A 26,460-nucleotide genomic window follows, 5' to 3' on the forward strand; every position below is an offset into this window, starting at 1 on the left:
GCCCCCAGCAGCCTCAAATTGGCCCCAGCAGCCTCTCATCAGCCCCCAGCAGCCTCATATTAGCCCCCCAGCAGCCTCTCATCAGCCCCCAGTAACCTCATATTAGCCTCCAGCAGCCTCTCATCTGCCCCGAGCAGCCTCATATTAGCCCCCAACAGCCCCTCATCTGCCCCCAGCAGCCTCATATTAGTCCCCAGCAGCCTCTCATCAGTCCCAGTAGCATCTCATCAGCCCCCATGCCTCATGCTTGATAAAAAGAAAAATTAAAACACTTGCCTCTCCTGCTCCGGAAGCCACCGCCAACGCAATCTTCTTCCTCCTGCTGTTGGCTGTGCTGTGACCTGACATGCACAGCGTGAGGTCACAGAGCCCCCTCACACCTGTGCGCAGCCACTGCACAGCCGAAAGCCGAGGACCAGGAAGCGGTGAGTGCAGAGCCTTTACCCCTTCCTTGTCCTCCGGTACTAATGAGTGCTTCCATAATGAAATCGCTCAATAGTATTCGCCCCCCATAAGATGCTGGGGCATTATTCCCCTACTTTTTGGGGAAAAATGTCTTATGGGGCGAGTAATTCCATTAGGACTTGTTTCTGTAATTGGGGTGAAATAGTAGTGTAATACTACAGATTTTAGGGTGTTCACATTGTTTTATACATAAGTAATTCCATTAGGCCTTGATTCTCTAATTGGAGTGAAATTTCGCCCTGACACTACTGCTATTTTACCCTTACAGTTACTGTTACAAGACAATATGTCGGAGAGACAGGTTACAGGCCCGTCTAAGGGAACAGGCAGTGGCCAAAATGTTTCTGGCGCAGGCAGAAGTAGCAGCAGAAGAAGGGGACGTGGCAGCAGCGAGAGGCCTCAGCTCCCAGTGTCATCTAGCGGTCGTGTCTTGACCAGCAACCCAGTGGTGCTTGAGTGGTATTCAACATCATCTCAAGTGACATCAGACACCCCCAGCCAGGAGTCGGTGGGTTCCTCTGACACAATCCTTAGTTGGCATGGTCCAGGAACAAGCTCTGTGCCCCCACCTGTCCTGAATCCATCTGGAGTCAAACGCCTGCTACTCAGGAGCCTACCTGTCCGGAAACAGCTAGCCATGCTCGGATTCATAGAGGTGGTGGCAGAAAGTCAGCACGCAGTGGTGGAGCAAAAATGCCATACTCGCCGGTGTGGGAATTTTTCAAAAAGCCAGGATTTCCACACGCCAGTGCCTGATGCATCAGACTAGATCTGGCCACGTGCTTCAGCCACTATTCTGATGCTGCCACCCACCTGATGCCACTATCTTTTGCTGTTACTGCCACTGCTTTTGCGCCCCACTGTGTCACGGGGCCACTATGTTGACTCCTCATGCTGTTGCGCCCCACCTCCTCACTGTGTCCCGGCACCACTATGTTGACTCCTCATGCTGTTGCTACCCTCATGACTCTGTCATGGGGCCACTATGTTGACTCCTCATGCTGTTGCCATCCTCATGACTCTGTCACGGGGCCACTATGTTGACTCCTCATGCTGTTGCCACCCTCATGACTCTGTCACGGGGCCGCAAGGTTGACTCCTCGGTGTAAAAGGAGAGCGCACTGTCCTGTAAGGCTGAGTTAACACTTCAGTTATTTGGTCAGTTTTTGACCCGTAACTGACCAAATAAGTTAAGTGTGAACTGAGTCTAAGAGTGACGCGTGTCACCTGCCTGTCATTCTGATGCACAGTAACTGTTTCACTACCACAGCAGACTAGCTATGCATGTTTCTGCAGGGCACAGTGATGTACACAGAGATGCACGCTCCCTGCAGCCGGGAAATAGCTGATTTATATTGCGCTTTGTGACAAATTAGTTCGGATCAAATATAATTTTTGGGAAAAATTAGAAGAAGCATCCGAATCAAATTTTTTAAAACTTCTAGCTGCTATCTTTACTGTGTGCCATAGCTTCTCATATCTTTTACATATACACGGCCTATGTGACCCCCACTGTGCTTTCCTCCACAGCCTGTGTGATCTGCCCACTCTGGTAACCTGCATGTCTCCCCCCTCTCCACATTCCGATCTGCTCTGTACAACCTCCTCCCCCTCTCTGCTGCTTGATAAGCAAATACCTATAAGAAAATCCATACAGGGGACACACTCAGCTGGCTAAGCTTATATCTGGATATAAGAAATCCTAAATATATTATCATGACTCCATTCTGTAGATGGACTTTTTCCTGTACTTGATATAGTATATAATAATGCCATATATGATTCTCAAATGATGATTACGGTAATAATGTCACAGATTTTACTGTGATCTCCAGTAAGACTCTAGATTGGAGATGATGCTGCTGAGGTTGCTAGGGCATTTGCCCCCTTTGTCCTTGTTACAATCTGGTCCTGGATTAGGATTGATTATGTCAGAATTGCTGCTCTGGAGATCCTCCAATATCCTGTCCTGGATCATCACACCCATGATAAGCCACCAACGAAGCTCTATGGAAAATGCTTGCTCCACTGGTCAGCGTGGTATCTCCTAGCCTGCAGGTCGCTTAGGTAAGACACCATGGATGCTTTGTGAACTCACTGATGCTTGGTGAATTTCTTGTAAAAACGATTAAATCATCATATCCTGAGTTCCTAGAGCCACGCTCCTTGCATGAGAGACTCAAGTTATTGGAAAACCCTGGAGCAAGCAAGTGGAACACCAAGGTTAATGGTTGACAGGGGATGGGTCTACAAGGAACAGACAAAGGTTGCCCTGACCATTTGGCCTGTCTTGTCCCTATGACCCTCCTCATACCCAGAGGAAATGGTGGGCTCAGCTGTTCCTCAATGACTCCTTAGAAGCTGCTACGACCTGGGACCGAGATGTCTGTGCTCTGCTGTGGGACCCAAAGTACCCGTCAATCTTCCTATCGACCTCATGAGACCCCACCTTGGCTGCTCAGCGTCTTCTTTGCACTTCAAGTAAGTGAAGGCTCCTCAGACATTACTCCGGTTATTAACCGTGACCTTTGCCTTAGATCTTTGCTTTCCAACCGTTTGAAAACTACAACTCCCAGCACGCCAGAGCCTGCTGGGAGTTGTAGTTTTGCAACAGCTGGCGAGCTATGGGGTGGAGATCAATAGCTTCAATGAGTGAATGACTGCTACCCCAATTATTTTTACGTTCTCCCCCTCCAGCACCTTTTGGTCCAGACGTCTCTGCTGTGTACCTGCCACAGCCTCTTCCTGCAGCATCGTCCGCTGACACCCCAAGATCAGAGTCGTTTATTGGCCCGGAGCCTCTTCGTCTGCGGGATCAGCACCAGCTTACAAAGCAGTCTGGGAACAAGGTATTGGATCTGAAATCTCTAGTATGTTTTTCAAAATCTCTGCTTGCAAATAGTGAGTATGTATACATCCCCTTCCCCTATTATACTCACTTTGCCTGCACATACATGTTTTTTTTTTATATAGGGTGGTTGCTGGGTAAGTCGAGTGGTCTATGTTGATGGGAGGCTAGTGGAAAGTGAACCTATAATTTAGCCTTATTTAAACTCATTAAGTTCTGAATTGTTATAAGGTTTTTGTTCCGACACACAGCTCCAAATCCTCTGCTTCCTTTCATATAACGATTGAGCAAAATAATGCGATTCTGGCTACCTGCAGCCTCCACCAGGGGGAGCTCACTGCACAGTGATTCATGCAACTCCAGTAAACTAAATCAGAACTTGATGTGCAGTGAGCTCCCCCTAGTGGCTGCAGAAATGATGTTATTAATTCAATGGCTTCTCCTGAAGGCCTGAGAGGGGGGTTTGTGGGTACTAGGACCCCCATTAGGAACATAAATCTGCTGTGGATAACGCCTTAGATTCCTCAGTGATCCCCCCCCCCCCCCCACAGATTTAACATGGAGTTCACCAGTTGAGGTCCATTAGCACCCACAGAATACAGGGTTAGGCCTCATGCACACGACCGTAGTTCTGGTCCGCATCCGAGCCGCAGTTTTTTGCGGCTCCTGTGCGGACCCATTCACATCAATGGGGCCGCAAAAGATGCGAACAGCACTCCGTGTGCTGTCCGCATCAGTTTCTCCGTTCCGTGGCCCTGCAAAAAAAATATAACCTGTCCTATTCTTGTCCGTTTTGTAGACAAGAATAGACATTTCTACAATGGGCCTTCCGTTCCGGAAATTGCGGAAGGCACATGGGTGGCTTCCGTTTTTAGCGGATCCGCGATTTGCGGACTGCAAAAAACGAAACGGTCGTGTGCATGAGGCCTTAGATTATTATACTACTACCATAGAGTGAGACTGTATGGTGGATGCCCTGGCCACAATGATCTGGGATAGGGTAACCCAGTGCCTCATACAGTATAAGGGCTCATGCACACAACCGTATGTATTTTGCGGTCCGCACAAAAACGGATTTGCAAAAAATACAGATGACATCCGCGTGCATTCCGGATTTTGCGGAACGGAACATCTGGCCCCTAATGGAACAGTCCTATCCTTGTCCGTAAAGCAGACAATGATAGGACATGTTTTATTTTTTTGCGGAATGGAAATACAGACACACAGAAACGGAACGCACACAGAATAACTTCCGTATTTTTTTCAGACCCTTTTGAAATGAATGGTTCTGCATACGCAAAAAAAAGAATATACAGACACGGATAGAAAATACATTTGTGTGCATGAGCCCTAACCAGACCCATGTGTCTCCATGGTTACAGACTACAAGTAAACCCTGCGTAGTCTGATCCTGCAGTCATGTGGTTTCTCCGCTCCCTCAGTAGTTGAGGAGGCAGATGAAAGCGAATGATATGTCTAAAAATGGCTGAAAACCCATCATGTCCAACTTGCACAGGTGCAGGACTTGTTACAGTGTATCAGGGCACTCGAGTCCTAGGTTATGATAGTACAGAGCCTCTGCATGCGGGTTTCGTTTCATCCAGTAAGTTGTGGACAGTGCTTTTATTCCACAAAGAGCTTGGAAGATTTTTTGATTTTTTTTTTGGGCGCCAGTAGAACAATAGAACAGTGCGCCAGAGCTGCTGGTTATGGATAAACAGAGCGTCATGTAACTCGCTCAGGATGTTATGTCATTTGTTGATATGTATACTGTATAATATACAAAATAGATTTTTATATCAACACATTACATAATATATTAAGGATTTCATATCGAGTACAATCTCCTTACACCTGTGCAAAGGCTTCACCAGAGCCCATGGCTGTTCTACACCCTTAGGAAACTACAACTCTCAACGGGCACTGGAGAGCCAAAATTCTACTGCCCATCAGCAAGCACAGACAGCAGAGGGGCCACGCACAGACAGCAGAGGGGCCACGCACAGACAGCAGAGGGGTCACGCACAGACAGCAGAGGGGTCATGCACAGACAGCAGAGGGGCCACGCACAGACAGCAGAGGGGTCATGCACAGACAGCAGAGGGGCCATGCACAGACAGCAGAGGGGCCATGCACAGTATATGGGCCCCTTTCTCTCCACTAGCTCCTCAGGCAGCCCTTTATTCTCTCTAAGATCCACCTGTAAATTTGAACTATGAAATTTGTTTGCTCAGCCCCTTACATACACACTAAATGGGGCCCCTAACCTACTTGGCCCGTATGTAAGTCCCTGATTCGTCCTATATTTATTATTACAGTCAGAAGTGATCTCCTGAGCTCCCTCTAGTGGTGGCTGTATATATCTGTATGCAGTAATCTCCTGAGCTCCCTCTAGTGGTGGCTGTATATATCTGTATGCAGTAGTCTCCTGAGCTCCCTCTAGTGGTGGCTGTATATATCTGTATGTAGTGATCTCCTGAGCTCCCTCTAGTGGTGGCTGTACATATCTGTATGTAGTAATCTCCTGAGCTCCCTCTAGTGGTGACTGTACATATCTGTATGTAGTAATCTCCTGAGCTCCCTCTAGTGGTGGCTATATATATCTGTATGTAGTAATCTCCTGAGCTCCCTCTAGTGGTGGCTATATATATCTGTATGCAGTAAGCTCCTGAGCTCTCTCTAGTGGTGGCTGTATATATCTGTATGCAGTAAGCTCCTGAGCTTCCTCTAGTAGTGGCTGTATATATCTGTATGCAGTAATCTCCTGAGCTCCCTCTAGTGGTGGCTGTATATATCTGTATGCAGTAATCTCCTGAGCTCCCTCTAGTGGTGACTGTATATATCTGTATGCAGTAATCTCCTGAGCTCCCTCTAGTGGTGACTGTATATATCTGTATGTAGTAAGCCCCTGAGCTCCCCCTAGTGGTGTCTGTATACATCTGTATGTAGTAATCTCCTAAGCTCCCTCTAGTGGTGGCTCTATATATCTGTGTGCAGTAATCTCCTGAGCTCCCTCTAGTGGTGGTTGTATATATTTGTATGTAGTAATCTCCTGAGCTCCCTCTAGTGGTGGCTGTATATATCTGTGTGCAGTAATCTCCTGAGCTCCCTCTAGTGGTGGCTGTATATTTCTGTGTGCAGTAATCTCCTGAGCTCCCTCTAGTGGTGGCTGTATATATCTGTATGCAGTAATCTCCTGAGCTCCCCCTAGTGGTGGCTGTACATATTTGTATGCATTAATCTTCTGAGCTCCCTCTAGTGGTGGCTGTATATATCTGTATGTAGTATTCTCCTGAGCTCCCTCTAGTGGTGGCTGTATATATCTGTATGCATTAATCTTCTGAGCTCCCTCTAGTGGTGGCTGTATATATCTGTATGTAGTATTCTCCTGAGCTCCCTCTAGTGGTGGCTGTATATATCTGTATGTAGTAATCTCCTGAGCTCCCTCTAGTGGTGACTGTATATATCTGTATGTAGTAATCTCCTGAGCTCCCTCTAGTGGTGACTGTATATATCTGTATGTAGTAATCTCCTGAGCCCCCTCTAGTGGTGGCTGTATATATCTGTATGCAGTAAGCACCTGAGCCCCCTCCAGTGGTGGCTGTATATATTTGTATACAGTAAACTCCTAAGCTCCCTCTACTTGTGCCTGTATATATCTGTATGCAGTAAGCTTCTAAGCTCCTCCTAGTGGTGTCTATATATCTGTATGCAATAAGCTTCTGAGTTCCATCTAGTGGCGGCTGTATATATCTGTATGCAGTAAGCTCCTAAGCTCCCTCTAGTGGTGGCTGTATATATCTGTATACAGTAAGCTCCTGAGCGCCCTCTAGTGGTGGCTGTACATATCTGTATGCAGTAATCTCCAGAGCTCCCCCTAGTGGTGGCTGTATATATCTGTATGTAGTAATCTCCTGAGCGCCCTCTAGTGGAGGCTGTATATATCTGTATGCAGTAATCTCCTGAGCTCCCTCTAGTGGTGGCTGTATATATCTGTATGCAGTAATCTCCTGAGCGCCCTCTAGTGGTGGCTGTACATATCTGTATGTAGTAAGCCCCTGAGCTCCCCCTAGTGGTGTCTGTATATATCTTTATGCAATAAGCTTCTGAGTTCCATCTAGTGGCGGCTGTATATATTCTAATGCAGTAATCTCCTGAGCTCCCTCTAGTGGTGGCTGTATATATCTGTATGCAGTAAGCTCCTGAGCGCCCTCTAGTGGTGGCTGTACATATCTGTATGCAGTAATCTCCAGAGCTCCCCCTAGTGGTGGCTGTATATATCTGTATGTAGTAATCTCCTGAGCTCCCTCTAGTGGTGACTGTATATATCTGTATGCAGTAAGCACCTGAGCCCCCTCCAGTGGTGGCTGTATATATTTGTATACAGTAAACTCCTAAGCTCCCTCTACTTGTGCCTGTATATATCTGTATGCAGTAAGCTTCTAAGCTCCTCCTAGTGGTGTCTATATATATCTGTATGCAATAAGCTTCTGAGTTCCATCTAGTGGCGGCTGTATATATCTGTATGCAGTAAGCTCCTAAGCTCCCTCTAGTGGTGGCTGTATATATCTGTATGCAGTAAGCTCCTGAGCGCCCTCTAGTGGTGGCTGTACATATCTGTATGCAGTAATCTCCAGAGCTCCCCCTAGTGGTGGCTGTATATATCTGTATGTAGTAATCTCCTGAGCTCCCTCTAGTGGTGGCTGTATATATCTGTATGCAGTACTCTCCTGAGCTCCCCTTAGTTGTGGCTGTATATATCTGTATGTAGTAGTCTCCTGAGCGCCCTCTAGTGGTGGCTGTACATATCTGTATGCAGTAATCTCCAGAGCTCCCCCTAGTGGTGGCTGTATATATCTGTATGTAGTAGTCTCCTGAGCTCCCTCTAGTGGTGGCTGTACATATCTGTATGCAGTAATCTCCTGAGCTCCCTCTAGTGGTGGCTGTATATATCTGTATGCAGTAAGCACCTGAGCTCCCTCTAGTGGTGGCTGTATATATCTGTATGCAGTAATCTCCTGAGCTCCCTCTAGTGGTGGCTGTATATATCTGTATGCAGTAAGCTCCTGAGCTCCCTCTAGTGGTGGCTGTATATATCTGTATGCAGTACTCTCCTGAGCTTCCCTTAGTTGTGGCTGTATATATCTGTATGCAGTAATCTCCTGAGCTCCCTCTAGTGGTGGCTGTACATATCTGTATGTAGTAAGCCCCTGAGCTCCCTCTAGTGGTGTCTGTATATATCTCTATGCAATAAGCTTCTGAGTTCCATCTAGTGGCGGCTGTATATATTCTAATGCAGTAATCTCCTGAGCCCCCCTTAGTCGTGGCTGTACATATTTGTATGCCGTAAGCTCCTGAGCTCCCTCTAGTGGTGGCTCTATATACAAACCGGATTCCCAAAAAGTTGGGACACTATACAAATCGTGAATAAAAACTGAATGCAATGATGTGGAGATGGCAAATGTCAATATTTTATTTGTAATAGAACGTAGATGACAGATCAAACGTTTATTCCGAGTAAATGTATCATTTTAAAGGAAAAATACGTTGATTCAAAATTTCACGGTGTCAACAAATCCCAAAAAGTTGGGACAAGTAGCAATAAGAGGCTGGAAAAAGTAAATTTGAGCATAACGAAGAGCTGGAAGACCAATTAACACTAATTAGGTCAATTGGCAACATGATTGGGTATAAAAAGAGCTTCTCAGAGCGGCAGTGTCTCTCAGAAGCCAAGATGGGTAGAGGATCACCAATTCCCACAATGTTGCGCAGAAAGATAGTGGAGCAATATCAGAAAGGTGTTACCCAGCGAAACATTGCAAAGACTTTGCATCTATCATCATCAACTGTGCATAACATCATCCGAAGATTCAGAGAATCTGGAACAATCTCTGTGCGTAAGGGTCAAGGCCGTAAAACCATACTGGATGCCCGTGATCTCCGGGCCCTTAAACGACACCGCACCACAAACAGGAATGCTACTGTAAAGGAAATCCCAGAATGGGCTCAGGAATACTTCCAGAAACCATTGTCAGTGAACACAATCCACCGCGCCATCCGCCGCTGCCAGCTGAAACTCTACAGTGCAAAGAAGAAGCCATTTCTAAGCAAGATCCACAAGCTCAGGCGTTTTCACTGGGCCAGGGATCATTTACAATGGAGTGTGGCAAAATGGAAGACTGTTCTGTGGTCAGACGAGTCACGATTCGAAGTTCTTTTTGGAAATCTGGGACGCCATGTCATCCGGACCAAAGAGGACAAGGACAACCCAAGTGGTTATCAACGCTCAGTTCAGAAGCCTGCATCTCTGATGGTATGGGGTGGCATGAGTGCGTGTGGCATGGGCAGCTTGCATGTCTGGAAAGGCACCATCAATGCAGAAAAATATATTCAGGTTCTAGAACAACATCTGCTCCCATCCAGACGTCATCTCTTTCAGGGAAGACCCTGCATTTTTCAACAAGATAATGCCAGACCACATTCTGCATCAATCACAACATCGTGGCTGCGTAGGAGAAGGATCCGGGTACTGAAATGGCCGGTCTGCAGTCCAGATCTTCCACCTATAGAGAACATTTGGCGCATCATAAAGAAGAAGGTGCAACAAAGAAGGCCCAAGACGATGGAACAGTTAGAGGCCTGTATTAGACAAGAATGGGAGAGCATTCCTATTTCTAAACTTGAGAAACTGGTCTCCTCGGTCCCCAGACGTCTGTTGAGTGTTGTAAGAAGAAGGGGAGATGCCACACAGGGGTGAAAATGGCCTTGTCCCAACTTTTTGGGGATTTGCTGACACCATGAAATTCTGATTCAACATATTTTTCCCTTAAAATGGTACATTTTCTCAGTTTAAACTTTTGTTCCGTGATTTATGTTCTATTCTGAATAAAATATTAGAAGTTGCCGTCTCCACATCATTGCATTCAGTTTTTATTCACGATTTGTATAGTGTCCCAACTTTTTTGGAATCCGGTTTGTATCTGTATGTAGTAATCTCCTGAGCTCCCTCTAGTGGTGGCTGTATATATCTGTATGCAGTAAGCACCTGAGCTCCCTCTAGTGGTGGCTGTATATATTTGTATACAGTAAACTCCTAAGCTCCCTCTACTTGTGCCTGTATATATCTGTATGCAGTAATCTCCTGAGCTCCCTCTAGTGGTGGCTGTATATATCTGTATGCAGTAAGCTCCTAAGCTCCCTCTAGTGGTGGCTGTATATATCTGTATGCAGTAAGCTCCTGAGCGCCCTCTAGTGGTGGCTGTACAAATCTGTATGTAGTAATCTCCTGAGCTCCCTCTACTTGTGCCTGTATATATCTGTATGTAGTAATCTCCTGAGCTCCCCCTAGTTGTGGCTGCAGACAGATTTTTTTTTTTTTTTTTTCATGTATCTCTGTGGTTATAATTTAGTCTAGAATTTTGGACCTAAAATGGCATGTTGATAAATGGTGGAGACTTTCCTTATGTATTTAGTGAGTTCACAGTGGAGGGGATGTGACCTGTTCTCTCATGTGATGGTGTTAGTGGGGAAAAGGCTGCATGTGAAAAGATATAGAGTATGCAATGTCAGAATTGGATGGAGCCAAGTGAGAAGTCACCGATTCACAGTCAGGACGCCACAGCAGCACAGAGCATTTCAGGAGTGTGTTGATATTCTCAGGCAATGACTTGTCCTCTTGTGTGATGTTTGTGAAGACAAAGCTGCATGTGAAATAGAGGAAGAATGAGGGGATGGTAACAAGGACTGATAGCAATGGGATAACAGTCCAGCAGTAGATGGAGTGGGGTCCCCAATAGTCCAGAATAGTGAACCGGATGTCAGAATCTGGTGTCAGGGTGACCCCTCTAATAGACAAAGGTTGTCGTGTCATCCAGCTTGTTTTCTCAGTAAACTATACGACTAGATCTTCACACTGATGACTGATGAGCTTTCCTCTTCTGTACTGGAGATCTGCATGGCATCAGGCACATAGACATATCCAGCAGCCAATGATTACAGGGTAGAGGTGGCACACAGTATCGCCCATGAAGGTGCCCAGTGGTCTTAGAAATACTGTCAAGCCATAGTTTTTTGTCATACTTGGCCAATGCTTTTCTGATTGCTGACCTGTCCGCAAATGTTTCAGATGTGCACCTGATTTATACAGGGGATGAAACATTTTCCCCCGTTTTATGTATACAGCACCCATGTAGATCTATGTGACTGCTTTGTTCCAGACAATAAACAATACTGTACTGTTTGTCTAGTAAAATTATTGCAGGATCCTTTACTTCTTATAATCAATTAAATATATGTCTGCAAGAAGGACTGGTCAGATGCAGGATCAGACTACACATGGTTTGTAGTCTGTAACCATGGTAACACATAGGGCATATATATGCATATAGAGCTGTATACTATATAGATTTTACTTTTTGTGACGTCATCAGCACAAATCCCCTGTCCTGACAGTAAGTTACAGTGTGTCAGTGCAGGTAGATTGTATGAGCCAGGTATCAGACTGTTTAGCTTGACAGAAGATTGTCCAAACTGGATACAACTATAACAAAACCTCAGCTGTGGTAAGTATTAAGTAAAGACTGGTTTTTAGGTACTATATGTAATCTCCAATTGTCCCATTGACTGTAAGCAAGCAGAGATCTTGAAATTACAGAGAAATGGAAACCTAAAGTATATTGGACAGCTGCAGAACTGTTCATTACATGTAGCGTTGAGCGAATCCCATGGACTTTGATTCGCAGAAAAGCCGAATTTCTTCGTGCTTCATGGTAGCAAATCGATTTTACCTGAATGGCGGTAAAAAAATAAATAAAAATCATACTTGCCTCCTCCGCTTGAGTGCGAAGAGCCGGCCACTGCCATGTTGATCGAAGATCTCGCACAAAATGACGTATGATCTGACCGCGCCGGCCAACGTGATGATGTCATCATGGGCCGCACGAGATTTTGTGCTAGATCTTTAATCAAGATGGTGGCTGGCTCTTAGCGATCAAATGGAGGCGGTAACTATGATGTTTTAAATTTTTTTTATTTCACACTGTATTATTACTGTCAGATTCCGTGATCGGCTATAAATGCAGCATCTGAGGGGTACAATGACGGGGGGGGGGGGGGGGGGGCAGTGCACTTGCCGCCCCCTATCATTGCACCCACTACTGGCAAAGAAGTGCACTTGGTGACGAAGCAATTAGTCACAAAGCAAATTTTTTTGTAAAATTTGGCGCAGCAAAATTGAATTTTTCAATACTTCACTAATTACACGTCCTGAGGATGAGAATTCTTTTACTTCTAGGGTGTACGAACCAATGAGAACTTCTTAGAGGTCCAGAGACGACCAGTGGTGATTGGTTAGGAGCTGCCCTTCATTAATTGCTGCCTCTCCCATGATTCAGGTTACCCCTGGTGCAGGCTCCAACCTTCGAGCTGCTCATCCCGGCCATAATCCTCAGCAAATACAATGATGTGAATGAAACTACGGCTGGAGCCGGTGAGTCTCGTCCTGACACGGAATACATTGTATCACCTTACTATAAAGCAACAGTCTGCAGGCTGGGGCTGTCCAACTACAACTCCCAGCATGCCCTGACAGCCACAGGTTGGAGACCACTCCCATATAGGATATATTTACAGTAATTTCTGCCCTCGACATCATATTTAAATATTTCCGAAAATATTGAAATATAGAATAGGCTGAATATCTGCACACATCTCATCAGGCTGCTTGACTGTCTTCTTCCAGATGCTGATGGGTCGCTGCACTGCGCAGGAATCTCGTGTGACCTCCAGCCAGTCAGAGAGGTCAGTAAAAAGATGAAATTTACTTGCAGCAATCTAGTTTCGGTATGGGGCCCTTGGACATAGGGGGCCCAGCCCTTTGCTATAGGGTGGTAAGAACCTCTGCAGGGCTCCTATGCCCAGAAGAACTGCATTGATGGCATGGAAGAAGGTGGTCATAGAAAGGGAATGGAGACCCCTCTGTCCTGGATGACCCAGCAGCATAATGGGGGCCCAGGTTGATCCTTGCTAAGGGCCCCCTTCTCCTATGTAAGGACCTGAACCATCCCCCGCCCTCTTGAGATGCCCTGATACAGAACTGCACATTGGGCTTTTGCAGGTTTCGGGATCGCTGCTCGTCGCTGGGCTCCTGCAGGTTCTCTTCGGAGTCTCCGGACTCTGGGGCTGGATTCTACAGTTCTGTGGCCCGATGGTCGTTGCCCCAGTGCTCTCCATTATCGGACTTTCCTGTTACAAGCCTGCGGCCATGCTCTGTGCCTCCAACTGGGGGATCTCCCTGAGGTAAGTATTCCAAAAGATTTTACCTGCTAGCATGAGAAGGAGGTCGTATACTGGAGTAACACCCGAAGCTGCATTTACAATTATACTGTTACATCATGTCTTTTACTCCAGTCACTCCCAGAGCTGCATTTGCAATGACAAATTTGAGCAAAGCTCCTGAATACCTTGAAATAAAAAATGATTACATGCTCTCCATTTTCCCCGGCGCCAGTCTCCGTGCTGCTGACCCTTTTCCCGCTGTTTGTTTACGGACTACAGCGGTGACATACAGTTATACGGCACGTCACCACGGCAGGGACAAGGACTGGAGCAGGGAAAATATTATTTTTTTGTTTGAAGCATCAGGGGCTTTGCTCAAACCCCTTCGAGCTGCTACATCCTATCTTATACTCCAGTCACATCCAGAGCTGCATTTACAGTTCTGCTGTTGCATCATATCTTATACTCCAGTCACAGCCAGAGCTGCTGTACATCATGTCGTATACTTCAGTTTCATCCAGGGCTGCTGTTTATGATTTCCCATCTGAATTCATGGTTTCCATCTGCCTGCTGCCCCTTGCTGGTTCAGCATATTAAAGGGCTCATGCACACAAACATATTTCCTTTCCGTGTCCGTCCCTTTTTTTTTTTTTTTTTTTGCGGACCATATGCAGAACCATTCATTTCAATGGGTCCGCAAAAAAAAAGTTACTCCGTGGCCGTTCCATTTCCGTATGTCCGCAAAAAAATAGACCATGTCCTATTATTGTCCGTATAACAGACAAGGATAGGACTGTTCTATCAGGGGCCAGCTGTTCCGTTCCGCAAAATACATAATGCACACGGACGTCATCCGTATTTTTTGAAGATCCGTGTTTTGCGGACCGCAAAATACATACGGTCGTGTCCATGAGATTGGCACTCCGGCTGCGCCTCAATTTTGGCTTATTTTGAACAGGCCCGTTTTTAGCACAAAATGCTGCATCTCAGTTTAAAAACAATTAAGATGCAATAAGGCTATAAATAAGATTTTGGCTTGGGTGTGGCTTAGTGGCGAAGGGGGTGTGGCTTAGAGAGAAACAGGTGTGGCCTACTGGAAAGGAGCCTGGCCCATTGGGCTTTATAGGAGATATCTCTTGGTACTCTACACCAGCTGAACATGGAAAAGGGCTGCATCTCCCACAATGCACTGGAGCGCGGTATAGACTGACACCAAGTGGCGATCATTGTCTTCTCCGTTCTGACTTTTGTTTCTTGCAGCCTGATTGCAGTGACTGGTCTATTGTCACAAACCCTCCGCTGCGTGCACCTCCCTCTGTATACCTGGAGACGGGTGGAGAAGAGGTACGCCCCGGTACTCCGTATGCTCTCGGTAAGTCCACAGGTTACTAGTAACAATCCCCCACATGTAGCCCCCACTGACCCCCTCTCTTTGCTGGTTCTGACAGATGTTCCTCCCTGTTTCTTGCATCTGGATTGTCTGCAGTTTTTGGCTTGATGATCCGGTGGAGTTTCCAAGCGACGTCCGTCTGGTACAGAACCAATCATTACTCGCTGCAGAGACACCCCAGCGGGCGATCTCTGCGCTCGTAGACAACTTCACCAAACCCGCGCCATGGTTTCAGTTTCCATATCCAGGTATGAATGTGTGGGGAGGGGGGAGTCGGCCATTACGAGGGTCGTTTCAGGCCCCTGAGGGGTAAACGTGGATCCCCACTAAAGGTGGCGGAAGGAATCGCTGGACACAGATGTAACTGGAAAACAGTGGCTTTAATGGTCTCACTTGGCAAGAAGCTTGACAGTTACAAAATCCTCACGAGAGGCAACTGGCTTAAAGGGGTTGTCTCATCTCAGACAATGGGGGCAAATCGGCAACGGAGCCCCCGCAAAGTGATGGCTGGAGGACTCCGATCCGGCTACCACCAAGCGCTCTCCCCATAGAAGTGAGTTGGATGGCAGCCCCATAAAAAATGAGTGGAGGGCTGCTGCATATGCGCAGTGCGCCCTCCACCACTTTCGGGGCTCTGTTCTCGATATAGGTGCGGGTCCCAGCGGTAGGACCCGCACCTATAAGACAATGGAGACATAGCCTAGCGACAACCCCTTTAATGGTTCCAGTCTCACGTGGAGCAGTGAGCATATAGTTGTAGTGGCCGGTCAATAAGGGTGCAGGCTCAGGTTACATATTTACTGTCTCTTTAAAGAGGACCCCCCCCGATCCTGACCGGCCTGGTTTAATAGCTTCATGCATTCCCCATGTAATAACAATTCTGGAGCATTGTTAATTGTTATTACATGGGGAATGTATGTATGAAGCTATTAAAACAGGCCGGTCAGGAGAAGTGAAAGGTCTTCTTTAAAGAGCACCCGTCAGCAGGATCAGTCCCATGAAACCAGACATACTGCCCAGTAGGGTTGATCCTGCTGATTAAAATGATTCCCATCTTTCCTATCATTCCGGGGGAAAAAATAAATAAAAAATGTTATTCTTTTCTTTGCTTCCTCTTCACTGCGGCGCTCTGTTGCTCTGTGGTCGCCTCTATGCCTTGACCTCACACATCCACTTGCTAGCTAACTAAAAACCAGGGGTATAGCTGGGTCTGTCTCCAGTAGCAGCCTCTCCCCAGCACACACCGTCTCTCCGCCTGCTTCTGACTGACACCAGATCAGCAGGGCACTGCTATTTATCAGCTCACAGACAAGTGCCCCAGGTATAGCCTGAAGTTAGATCACATGACAAAAAAGTTCTTGTGCAATATAAATTCAGCAATAATTATACAATTGGCCACTAGGTGGTAGCAGTGCTGTTTACAATATACGGTGAAATATGTTTATATCACATATTGCTTTTCCCTATCCATCACATTCTGCACACCTTGCACATCACCTTGCTGGCATCTCCTTAAAGGCGCAGTACACCGGGCATATCAACACGGATGCAAGTTACATGGCACAGTGAAGGGCTGAGAGATATAGTAGACTGCAATAAACATACGGTGTAACAAATACATTATTGTACGGTTCTTTATACAAAAGGGGCAAGGCAGTTTTCAGCCCAGTTCACATACTGCCTGCACAACTGGTATATCTAAGCTTTTGATGTCTGATGCTGTCTGCTGAGACTTGTATCTAAGCCTATCATGTGTCTTCCTGTCTCAGAGAAGCACAGAGCACGACATCCCCCATCATCTCTGTTACTATCTACACAGGAGCCCTGGGATGGCCACATCTGAGCCTAGAGACGGCTGCTGTGGGTGCAGCAATGGCCCTGATCGCCTGCCTGTCCTCGCTAGGATCCTACATCTTATGTGCTCGGATGTTGAGATGTCCTCCGCTCCCACCACATTCCTGTAATCGCGGGATTAGTATGGAGGGGATCGGAAATATCTTATCTGGAATTCTAGGCAGTGTGTGCGGAGCAGGATCCAACATTCCCAGCTCGGGCATCACAGGGATCACACAGGTGACTGAAAAGCATCCTACTGATATTCTCGTCTCTAGTATTATAGTAGTTATATTCTTGTACATAGGAGGCAGTATTATAGTAGTTATATTCTTGTACATAGGAGCAGTATTATAGTAGTTATATTCTTGTACATAGGAACAGTATTATAGTAGTTATATTCTTGTACATAGGAGCAGTATTATAGTAGTTATATTCTAGTACATAGGAGCAGTATTATAGTAGTTATATTCTTGTACATAGGAGCAGTATTATAGTAGTTATATTCTTGTACATAGGAGCAGTATTATAGTAGTTATATTCTTGTACATAGGAGCAGTATTATAGTAGTTATATTCTTGTACATAGGAGCAGTATTATAGTAGTTATATTCTTGTACATAGGAGCAGTATTATAGTAGTTATATTCTTGTACATAGGAACAGTATTATAGTAGTTATATTCTTGTACATAGGAGCAGTATTATAGTAGTTATATTCTAGTACATAGGAGCAGTATTATAGTAGTTATATTCTTGTACATAGGAGCAGTATTATAGTAGTTATATTCTTGTACATAGGAGCAGTATTATAGTAGTTATATTCTTGTACATAGGAGCAGTATTATAGTAGTTATATTCTTGTACATAGGAGCAGTATTATAGTAGTTATATTCTTGTACATAGGTGCAGTATTATAGTAGTTATATTCTTGTACATAGGAGCAGTATTATAGTAGTTATATTCTTGTACATAGGAGCAGTATTATAGTAGTTATATTCTTGTACATAGGAGCAGTATTATAGTAGTTATATTCTTGTACATAGGAGGTAGTATTATAGTAGTTATATTCTTGTACATAGGAGCAGTATTATAGTAGTTATATTCTTGTACATAGGAGCAGTATTATAGTAGTTATATTCTTGTACATAGGAGCAGTATTATAGTAGTTATATTCTTGTACATTGGGGGCAGTATTATAGTAGTTATATTCCTGTACATAGGAGCAGTATTATAGTAGTTATATTCTTGTACATAGGAGGCAGTATTATAGTAGTTATATTCTTGTACATAGGAGCAGTATTATAGTAGGTATATTCTTGTACATAGGAGCAGTATGATAGTGGGTATATTCGCGTACATAGGCGCAGTATTATAGTAGTTATATTCTTATACATAGGAGGCAGTATTATAGTAGTTATATTCTTGTACATAGGAGCAGTATTATAGTAGTTATATTCTTGTATATAGGAGCAGTATTATAGTAGTTATATTCTTGTACATAGGAGCAGTATTATAGTAGTTATATTCTTGTACATAGGAGGCAGTATTATAGTAGTTATATTCTTGTATATAGGAGCTGTATTATAGTAGTTATATTCTTATACATAGGAGGCAGTATTATAGTAGTTATATTCTTGTACATAGGAGGCAGTATTATAGTAGTTATATTCTTGTACATAGGAGCAGTATTATAGTAGTTATATTCTTGTACATAGGAGGCAGTATTATAGTAGTTATATTCTTGTACATAGGAGGCAGTATTATAGTAGTTATATTCCTGTACATAGGAGCAGTATTATAGTAGTTATATTCTTGTACATAGGAGCAGTATTATAGTAGTTATATTCTTGTACATAGGAGCAGTATTATAGTAGATATATTATTGTACATAGGAGCAGTATTATAGTAGTTATATTCTTGTACATAGGAGCAGTATTATAGTAGTTATACTCTTGTACATAGGAGCAGTATTATAGTAGTTATATTCTTGTACATAGGAGGCAGCATTATAGTAGTTATATTCTTATACATAGGAGGCAGTATTATAGTAGTTATATTCTTGTACATAGGAGCAGTATTATAGTAGCTATATTCTTGTATATAGGAGCAGTATTATAGTAGTTATATTCTTATACATAGGAGCAGTATTATAGTAGCTATATTCTTGTATATAGGAGCAGTATTATAGTAGTTATATTCTTGTATATAGGAGCAGTATTATAGTAGTTATATTCTTATACATAGGAGCAGTATTATAGTAGTTATATTCTTGTATATATGGGCGGTATTATAAAAAGGATTTACAGAAAACAGATACTAATGCACAACAGATGTAAGCATTATATATGGACTAAGCCCTCACTCTGATATGATAAAATCCCCCTCAGCCAATATATTTTGATCAAAACACATCTGTGCCCGCCTACCCACGCCAAGGTGGTCTCAGTCAGGCAGGTCCTACTCTAAACCTACCCATGCCGTTGGGCACCTAAGTTCAGGAGAGCAGACCCTGCACATATATTGTGCTCCTCCTAATGGACGGTATTATACCCTGAATTTTCCATTTGTTCCCAGGTTGGCTCACGCCACTCGGCTCAGCTGTGTGCGCTGCTGTTTATTCTCATTGGCTGCTCGCCGAGGCTCTCACAGCTTCTAATGACTATCCCTTCCGCTGTCCATGGTATGAGCGATGCATCTTGGACTCAATTATAGTAAATACCATTGCAGATGAATCTCCAGAGACATTGTGCTGCTGAGTCGGTGTGATATTCTCTCAGAGAACCATGCTATTATTTTTCTATGATGGGGGTCCGTGGGTTGTGTTACAGATCTCAGGCTCACTTCAAGTTCTGACTTTCTCTGCAGGAGGCACTCTTTCTCTGACATTCTCCATGGCAGTGGGTGGCGGAGTTTCCTTCTTCCAGTATGCAGACATAGACTCAGGAAGAAACATCTTCATTGTAGGCTTCACCATGTTCATGGCTTTACTGGTTCCACGCTGGCTTAATGCCGTGCCAACAAACCTGGACACAGGTTAGAGGAAGACCAGCCGTCCCGTGCCATTAAAGTCAGTGTGACCTGCGGCCCGTCATGGACAATACTTATGTTCTTTCTTTTCCTCTCCAGGCTGGCCTGCGCTGGATATGCTCCTTCTGTCACTACTCACCACTCCTATATTCCTGGGGGGGTTATTCTCATTTATTCTGGACAACACAGTAGAAGGTGAGAGGAACTGAAGATCCAATAAATTCTGCAACCCTCTGTTCTTGAGACATTTTAATTCTAAGGGGAGTCAGACTACAGAATCCGACTACACACACTTTGTTTGTAGTCTGTAACTATGGAAACACATAGGTCTCCACAGGAGGTATAGACACCAAACGGTAGGACATTTCTGATCAAAACTATTTGCAATTTGCCTCATTTTTTTTCTTTTTCTCAGCTTTTTTTTTCTCTTTTCCCACTTGCTACATTGTTGCAGCTCCCCCACATGTTGGTTTATAATGATACAATGTATTAAAGACTGTTGTTTCATTCTCTTATGTCTAGGAACCTTGAAGGAACGAGGTCTGCAGTCAAATGTCTCTGCATGGGACTTGTCATTCAAAGAAGAGACGCACAAGAATCAGGAAGGCGAGCTGGCACAGACTTATGAACTCCCTCCTGTACTGGCATGCCGCTTACCAGCCACATATCCATTCACCCAGCTGTGCCCTCCACCAACTAAGTCCATAGCAATTGCGGAAGGAGAAGATGAGAAACTTCTGACAGCGCCTCCTGTGGTGGATATAGAGCTGGGATGTATGCGGAGCACGGACACTTCTGGAGCCTCTGCTTAGTCATTGCTGCAATATTTATAGTGATATTTGTAAAGGGATATTTTATTTTATTTTTATTTTATAAAGGAATTTAATAAAAGAACATTACAGGGAGCTCATTGGGTGATAACAGGGGAAATAGATAGAATTTTACTGCACAGAAAACAGAGAGAAAATACCTCCACCAGCAGAATAGTGAGTGCAGCTCTGGAGTATTATTATTATTTATTTGAAAGAGCCATTCATTCCATGGCACTGTACCTCAAAGAGGGGGGATACATACACAATACATACATAATATAGAACAATACAAGTACAATGAAGTTAGTAACAGACTGGTACAGCAGGGGAGAGGACTTGGCTCGCAAAAGAGCTTACAATCTACAAGGGAAGGAGGAAGAACACAATCTACCACTTAATTTATTCACTCCACTATCCCTTCTTAGTGCTGTAATCTCGCGCAGGCGCAGTGGACACTGTAGTTTGCGCCCGTGCGGACTACTGGCACCGGCTTCAACTGGCACCGGCTTGACTCGTCGAAGCCGATGCCAGTAGTCCGCACGGGCGCAAACTACAGTGTCCACTGCGCCTGCGCAAGATTACAGCACTAAGAAGGGATAGTGGAGTGAATAAATTAAGTGGTAGGCGGTGCTGGGCTCCGGATCGATGGGCGCGGCCGGGCTCCAACATATTGTGGGACAACCCCTTGGGCTCCTGACAGAGGTAATTTACATACCAATAAGATCGGTTTTTATAAGAATCTAACACACACAGAGCATAAACAGTGGGATCATTGTAAACACTGCATGTTAGTATCATATAAATATCGCTATATCGTTAATCCTGGTGACAGAATCCCTTTAAAGCTGCTCTTCTGGTTGTGTGGTGGCAGCACGCTCATTGCAGGTGGTAGGTTTTCCTGAAGAGGTGAGTTTTCAGGTTAGTTTTGAAGGTTTGGATGTTGGGGGAGAGTCTGATGTGCTGGGGTAGTGAATTTCAAAGTAGGGGAGAGGCAGGTGAGAAATCCAGTTGGCGATGGTGCGAGAAACAGACGAGAGGAGAACCGAGGAGGAGGTCCTGTGTGGAGCGGAGATTACGTGTGGGGATGTATCTGGGAAGCAGGTCAGAGATGTACGGAGGGGGCAGGTTGTGGACGGCCTTATATGTAGTTTTTAGTATTTTAAACTAAATTTGCTGGGCAATGGGAAGGGGTAGATAAACCGGGCAGCAAAGTTGAGGATAGATTGGAGGGGAGTGAAAGTGCTGAATGGGAGACCACAGAGGAGAATATTGCAGTAGTCCAAGGATGATGAGGCACGCATTTGCAATTTGGTTGACTCAGGGGTGAGGAAAGAGCGAATACGAGAGACATTCTTGAGCGCAGCTCTGGAGTATGACTGCACCAGCAGAATAGTGAGTGCAGCTCTGGAGTATAATACAGGATGTAACTCAGGATCAGTACAGGATAAGTAATGTAATGTATGTACACAGTGACTGCACCAGCAGAATAGTGAGTGCAGCTCTGGGGTATAATACAGGATGTAACTCAGGATCAGTACAGGATAAGTAATGTATGTACACAGTGATTGCACCAGCAGAATAGTGAGTGCAGCTCTGGAGTATAAACTCAGGATCAGTACCGGATGCATGGGGCAGATTAACTATTCCAAATGCACCAATTGCCTTTCCACTTTTTTCAAAGTCTCTAGAAGAGGGGACCTGGCCTGCATGAGTTTGTTTGTGAAGAATAATGATATAAAGTAAGCAGCATTGACCTGGTGTAAAGAAGTGAACTGACTTCTAGCCCGATGTCCCAATTATCAGAAAAATGGTCTTCTGGGGCACTGGACTGGACACTAAATCTGTATAGTTATTTATTGCACATAAATTATTAAAAACAATTAAAACGGCTCTGTCACCAGGATCAACCCTAATAAACCAGACATACTGCCTGGTAGGGCTCATCATGCTGATTACAACTATACCTTTCATTTGTCTGTATGCTGAACAGCTGCAGAGAAATCTGTGGTTTTATTCATATGCAAATAAGCAATTTGGAGCACCAAGAGGCAGGCCCGAATCATTTGAGCACCGCTCTGTAACACCCCCTCCCCTTGATTGACAGGGCTAGACATGCTGAGGGCAGAGCTGTGTGCTAGCATGTAAATATCATATACACTATGTACTATAGCTGCTCATAAAGCTAATCTACATATTACTGCTTTAGGCCTCTTGCACACGATCGTATGCCCTCCGAGATATACAGTCCGTAAGCGGGCCATATGTCCCGGAGCGGCATTGACCGTGCGCACGGGAGCGGACAGCATCATAGGTTACAATTATGCTGTGCACGTTGAGCCGCCCGCGGGACTCGTAAGATAATACGGCCCGACGTGCACAGCATCATTGTAATCTATGATGCTGTCTGCTCCCGTGCGCACGGTCAATGCCGCTCTGGGAAATATGGCCCGCTCACGGAGGGCATACGGTCGTGAGCAAGAGGCCTTATTCATAGGCACAATATATGATTAGAAACACACCAGTGATATGTGGTAGCCTTTGGTTTTGCATGTACAGATTTAAGGTTTGAATCCTGGGAGAGACTGTCAGGTTTTTTCTTCAGAAATGTTTTTTTCTTTCTCATTTTTCTACCACTAATTAAAGTCTATATCCTTATTATATTGAGAATATAGTTTTTCAGAAAGATAATACATATTAATAGTTATTTTATAATCATATATTCTCAATATAGTAAGGTCTTATCATTATTATTTATTATAGTATAGCCTTTTATTATAAGTTAAATAAAAGAGAAAAAAATAAACAAAAATAAGTTGTATAAATCCCTCCAGTAACTTGAACTTGGGACGTCTACATGCATAACAGACCACTTACCCATGTACTATAGCACTGCCACACAGAGATGCATGTTTTTCTATGCCTAGAAGCGACCACTGCTTGGTTGGGAGCAGCGTTCACTCCATTTGACTGTATGCACTTCTCAGAGTTGAGTCTGAAGTAGCGCAACTAGTTCTAGTTAGCACAATCACATTGCCGGCCATCATTGTTACTAACAGTGCTCCACTAGGAAGCAGCCGGGCCCAAATATATGCCCCGCAGGGCGCTACTATGATAAATTTGACACATTCCCTGGTGTAAGGTTAGATTGTCAGGATATCAGGCAGGATTAGGAAATCTGCTCCACTGCACATCATTGCAACGGTTTGCAGGCCGTAATGCACGAACACCCACCGTGGGGCAGCCGCAGTTGATCGCGGACCCATTCACTTTAATGGGTCCGCGATCCAGCCATTCCGCAAAAAGATAGGACATGTTCTATCCTTTTGTGGAACGGAAGCACTCCGTAGTGCTTCTGGAGGGTTCCGTTCCATGCTTCTGTTCCGCACCATTCCGCATCTCCGGATTTGCGGACCCATTCAAGTGAATGGGTCCGAATCTGTGATGTGGAATGCACATGGAACGGTGCCCAAGTATTGCGGATCCGCATATGCTGTCCGCAATATGGCCACGGAGTGCACACGTTCGTGTGCAATAAGCCACATGGAGCATGAACGCTGAGGAGTTTCACAACATTTGGTGTGGATTTTGCTGCTGTGGAGCACCGGCAGATCTGCTGCGGACCCGCCATGTGTATTCTGTTTTTTTTTTTTTTTGCAGAATGGACATACGAACACGGTACGCACTACATTCCGTTTTCATTGCATCCCCATTGAAATAAATGGTTCCGCATATGGGCCACAAAAACCCCCGGAAAGGACACGGAAAATAAATACATTTATGTACATGAGCCCTAATTCTGTGGAGAGAGAAAAGAGCAGAAGAGGCCGCCGCCTGGGCTCACCTCCATGGTCCGGTTGTTCTGGTGTTTAGCACTTTTTACTGTAGACACAATGTTGCCCCATTTTGGCCTCTTCTTAGTTTGCGGATGCCAGCTCGTCGCATGCTCTGCCCAGTGACGTGTATTGGGGACGCCAGGCGGGAAGTCACCAGGTGTTTAATGCAACATTTATGAAATAAACTATTTAACATCTTATATCAAAAGGAAAAATGTCTTCGCTTTATTTGCTGCAGATTTGTTAATAATATATGTTGTTAATGCAACAGCAACAGTGACAGTACCTTCATAATAACACACAGTACCCCATAGCAGTGACAATAACTTCATAATAAGACACAGTACCCCATAGCAGTGACAATACCTTCATAATAAGACACAGTACCCCATAACAGCGACAATACCTTCATAATAAGACACAGTACCCCATAACAGTGACAATACCTTCATAATAACACACAGTACCCCATAGCAGTGACAATAACTTCATAATAAGACACAGTACCCCATAGCAGTGACAATACCTTCATAATAAGACACAGTACCCCATAACAGCGACAATACCTTCATAATAAGACACAGTACCCCATAACAGTGACAATACCTTCATAATAACACACAGTACCCCATAGCAGTGACAATAACTTCATAATAAGACACAGTACCCCATAGCAGTGACAATACCTTCATAATAAGACACAGTACCCCATAACAGTGACAATACCTTCATAATAAGACACAGTACCCCATAACAGTGACAATACCTTCATAATAAGACACAGTACCCCATAACAGCGACAATACCTTCATAATAAGACACAGTACCCCATAGCAGTGACAATACCTTCATAATAAGACACAGTACCCCATAACAGCGACAATACCTTCATAATAAGACACAGTACCCCATAGCAGTGACAATACCTTCATAATAAGACACAGTACCCCATAACAGTGACAATACCTTCATAATAAGACACAGTACCCCATAGCAGTGACAATACCTTCATAATAAGACACAGTACCCCATAGCAGTGACAATACCTTCATAATAAGACACAGTACCCCATAACAGTGACAATACCTTCATAATAAGACACAGTACCCCATAGCAGTGACAATACCTTCATAATAAGACACAGTACCCCATAACAGCGACAATACCTTCATAATAAGACACAGTACCCCATAACAGCGACAATACCTTCATAATAAGACACAGTACCCCATAACAGTGACAATACCTTCATAATAAGACACAGTACCCCATAACAGTGACAATACCTTCATAATAAGACACAGTACCCCATAACAGTGACAATACCTTCATAATAAGACACAGTACCCCATAACAGCGACAATACCTTCATAATAAGACACAGTACCCCATAACAGCGACAATACCTTCATAATAAGACACAGTACCCTATAACAGCGACAATACCTTCATAATAAGACACAGTACCCCATAACAGTGACAATACCTTCATAATAAGACACAGTACCCCATAACAGTGACAATACCTTCATAATAAGACACAGTACCCCATAACAGCGACAATACCTTCATAATAAGACACAGTACCCTATAACAGCGACAATACCTTCATAATAAGACACAGTACCCCATAACAGTGACAATACCTTCATAATAAGACACAGTACCCCATAACAGTGACAATACCTTCATAATAAGACACAGTACCCATGACAGTGACAGTACCTTCGTAATAAGACACAGTACCCCATAACAGTGACAATACCTTCATAATAAGACACAGTACCCATGACAGTGACAGTACCTTCGTAATAAGACACAGTACCCTATAACAGTGACAATACCTTCATAATAAGACACAGTACCCCATAACAGTGACAATACCTTCATAATAAGACACAGTACCCCATAACAGTGACAATACCTTCATAATAAGACACAGTACCCATGACAGTGACAATACCTTCATAATAAGAC

At 44.4% G+C, this 26,460-nt stretch overlaps 1 protein-coding gene across 1 annotated transcript; it reads left to right on the forward strand.

Annotated features, from left to right (window-relative positions):
• The first annotated feature begins 2,214 nt into the window (after positions 1-2,214).
• On the forward strand, positions 2,215-20,743 carry SLC23A3 (solute carrier family 23 member 3). Its single transcript, XM_044305064.1, has 12 exons — positions 2,215-2,946; positions 3,163-3,314; positions 12,706-12,800; positions 13,053-13,111; positions 13,428-13,609; positions 14,849-14,960; positions 15,037-15,226; positions 16,798-17,051; positions 19,386-19,491; positions 19,677-19,844; positions 19,938-20,033; positions 20,361-20,743. Exons 1-12 carry the CDS (start codon positions 2,848-2,850, stop codon positions 20,648-20,650), a joined length of 1,803 nt encoding a protein of 600 aa, XP_044160999.1. The 5' UTR covers positions 2,215-2,847; the 3' UTR covers positions 20,651-20,743.
• The last annotated feature ends 5,717 nt before the right edge of the window (positions 20,744-26,460 follow it).

The sequence above is a fragment of the Bufo gargarizans genome, chromosome 8 (genome assembly GCF_014858855.1).
Source record: "Bufo gargarizans isolate SCDJY-AF-19 chromosome 8, ASM1485885v1, whole genome shotgun sequence".
NCBI lineage: Eukaryota > Metazoa > Chordata > Amphibia > Anura > Bufonidae > Bufo > Bufo gargarizans.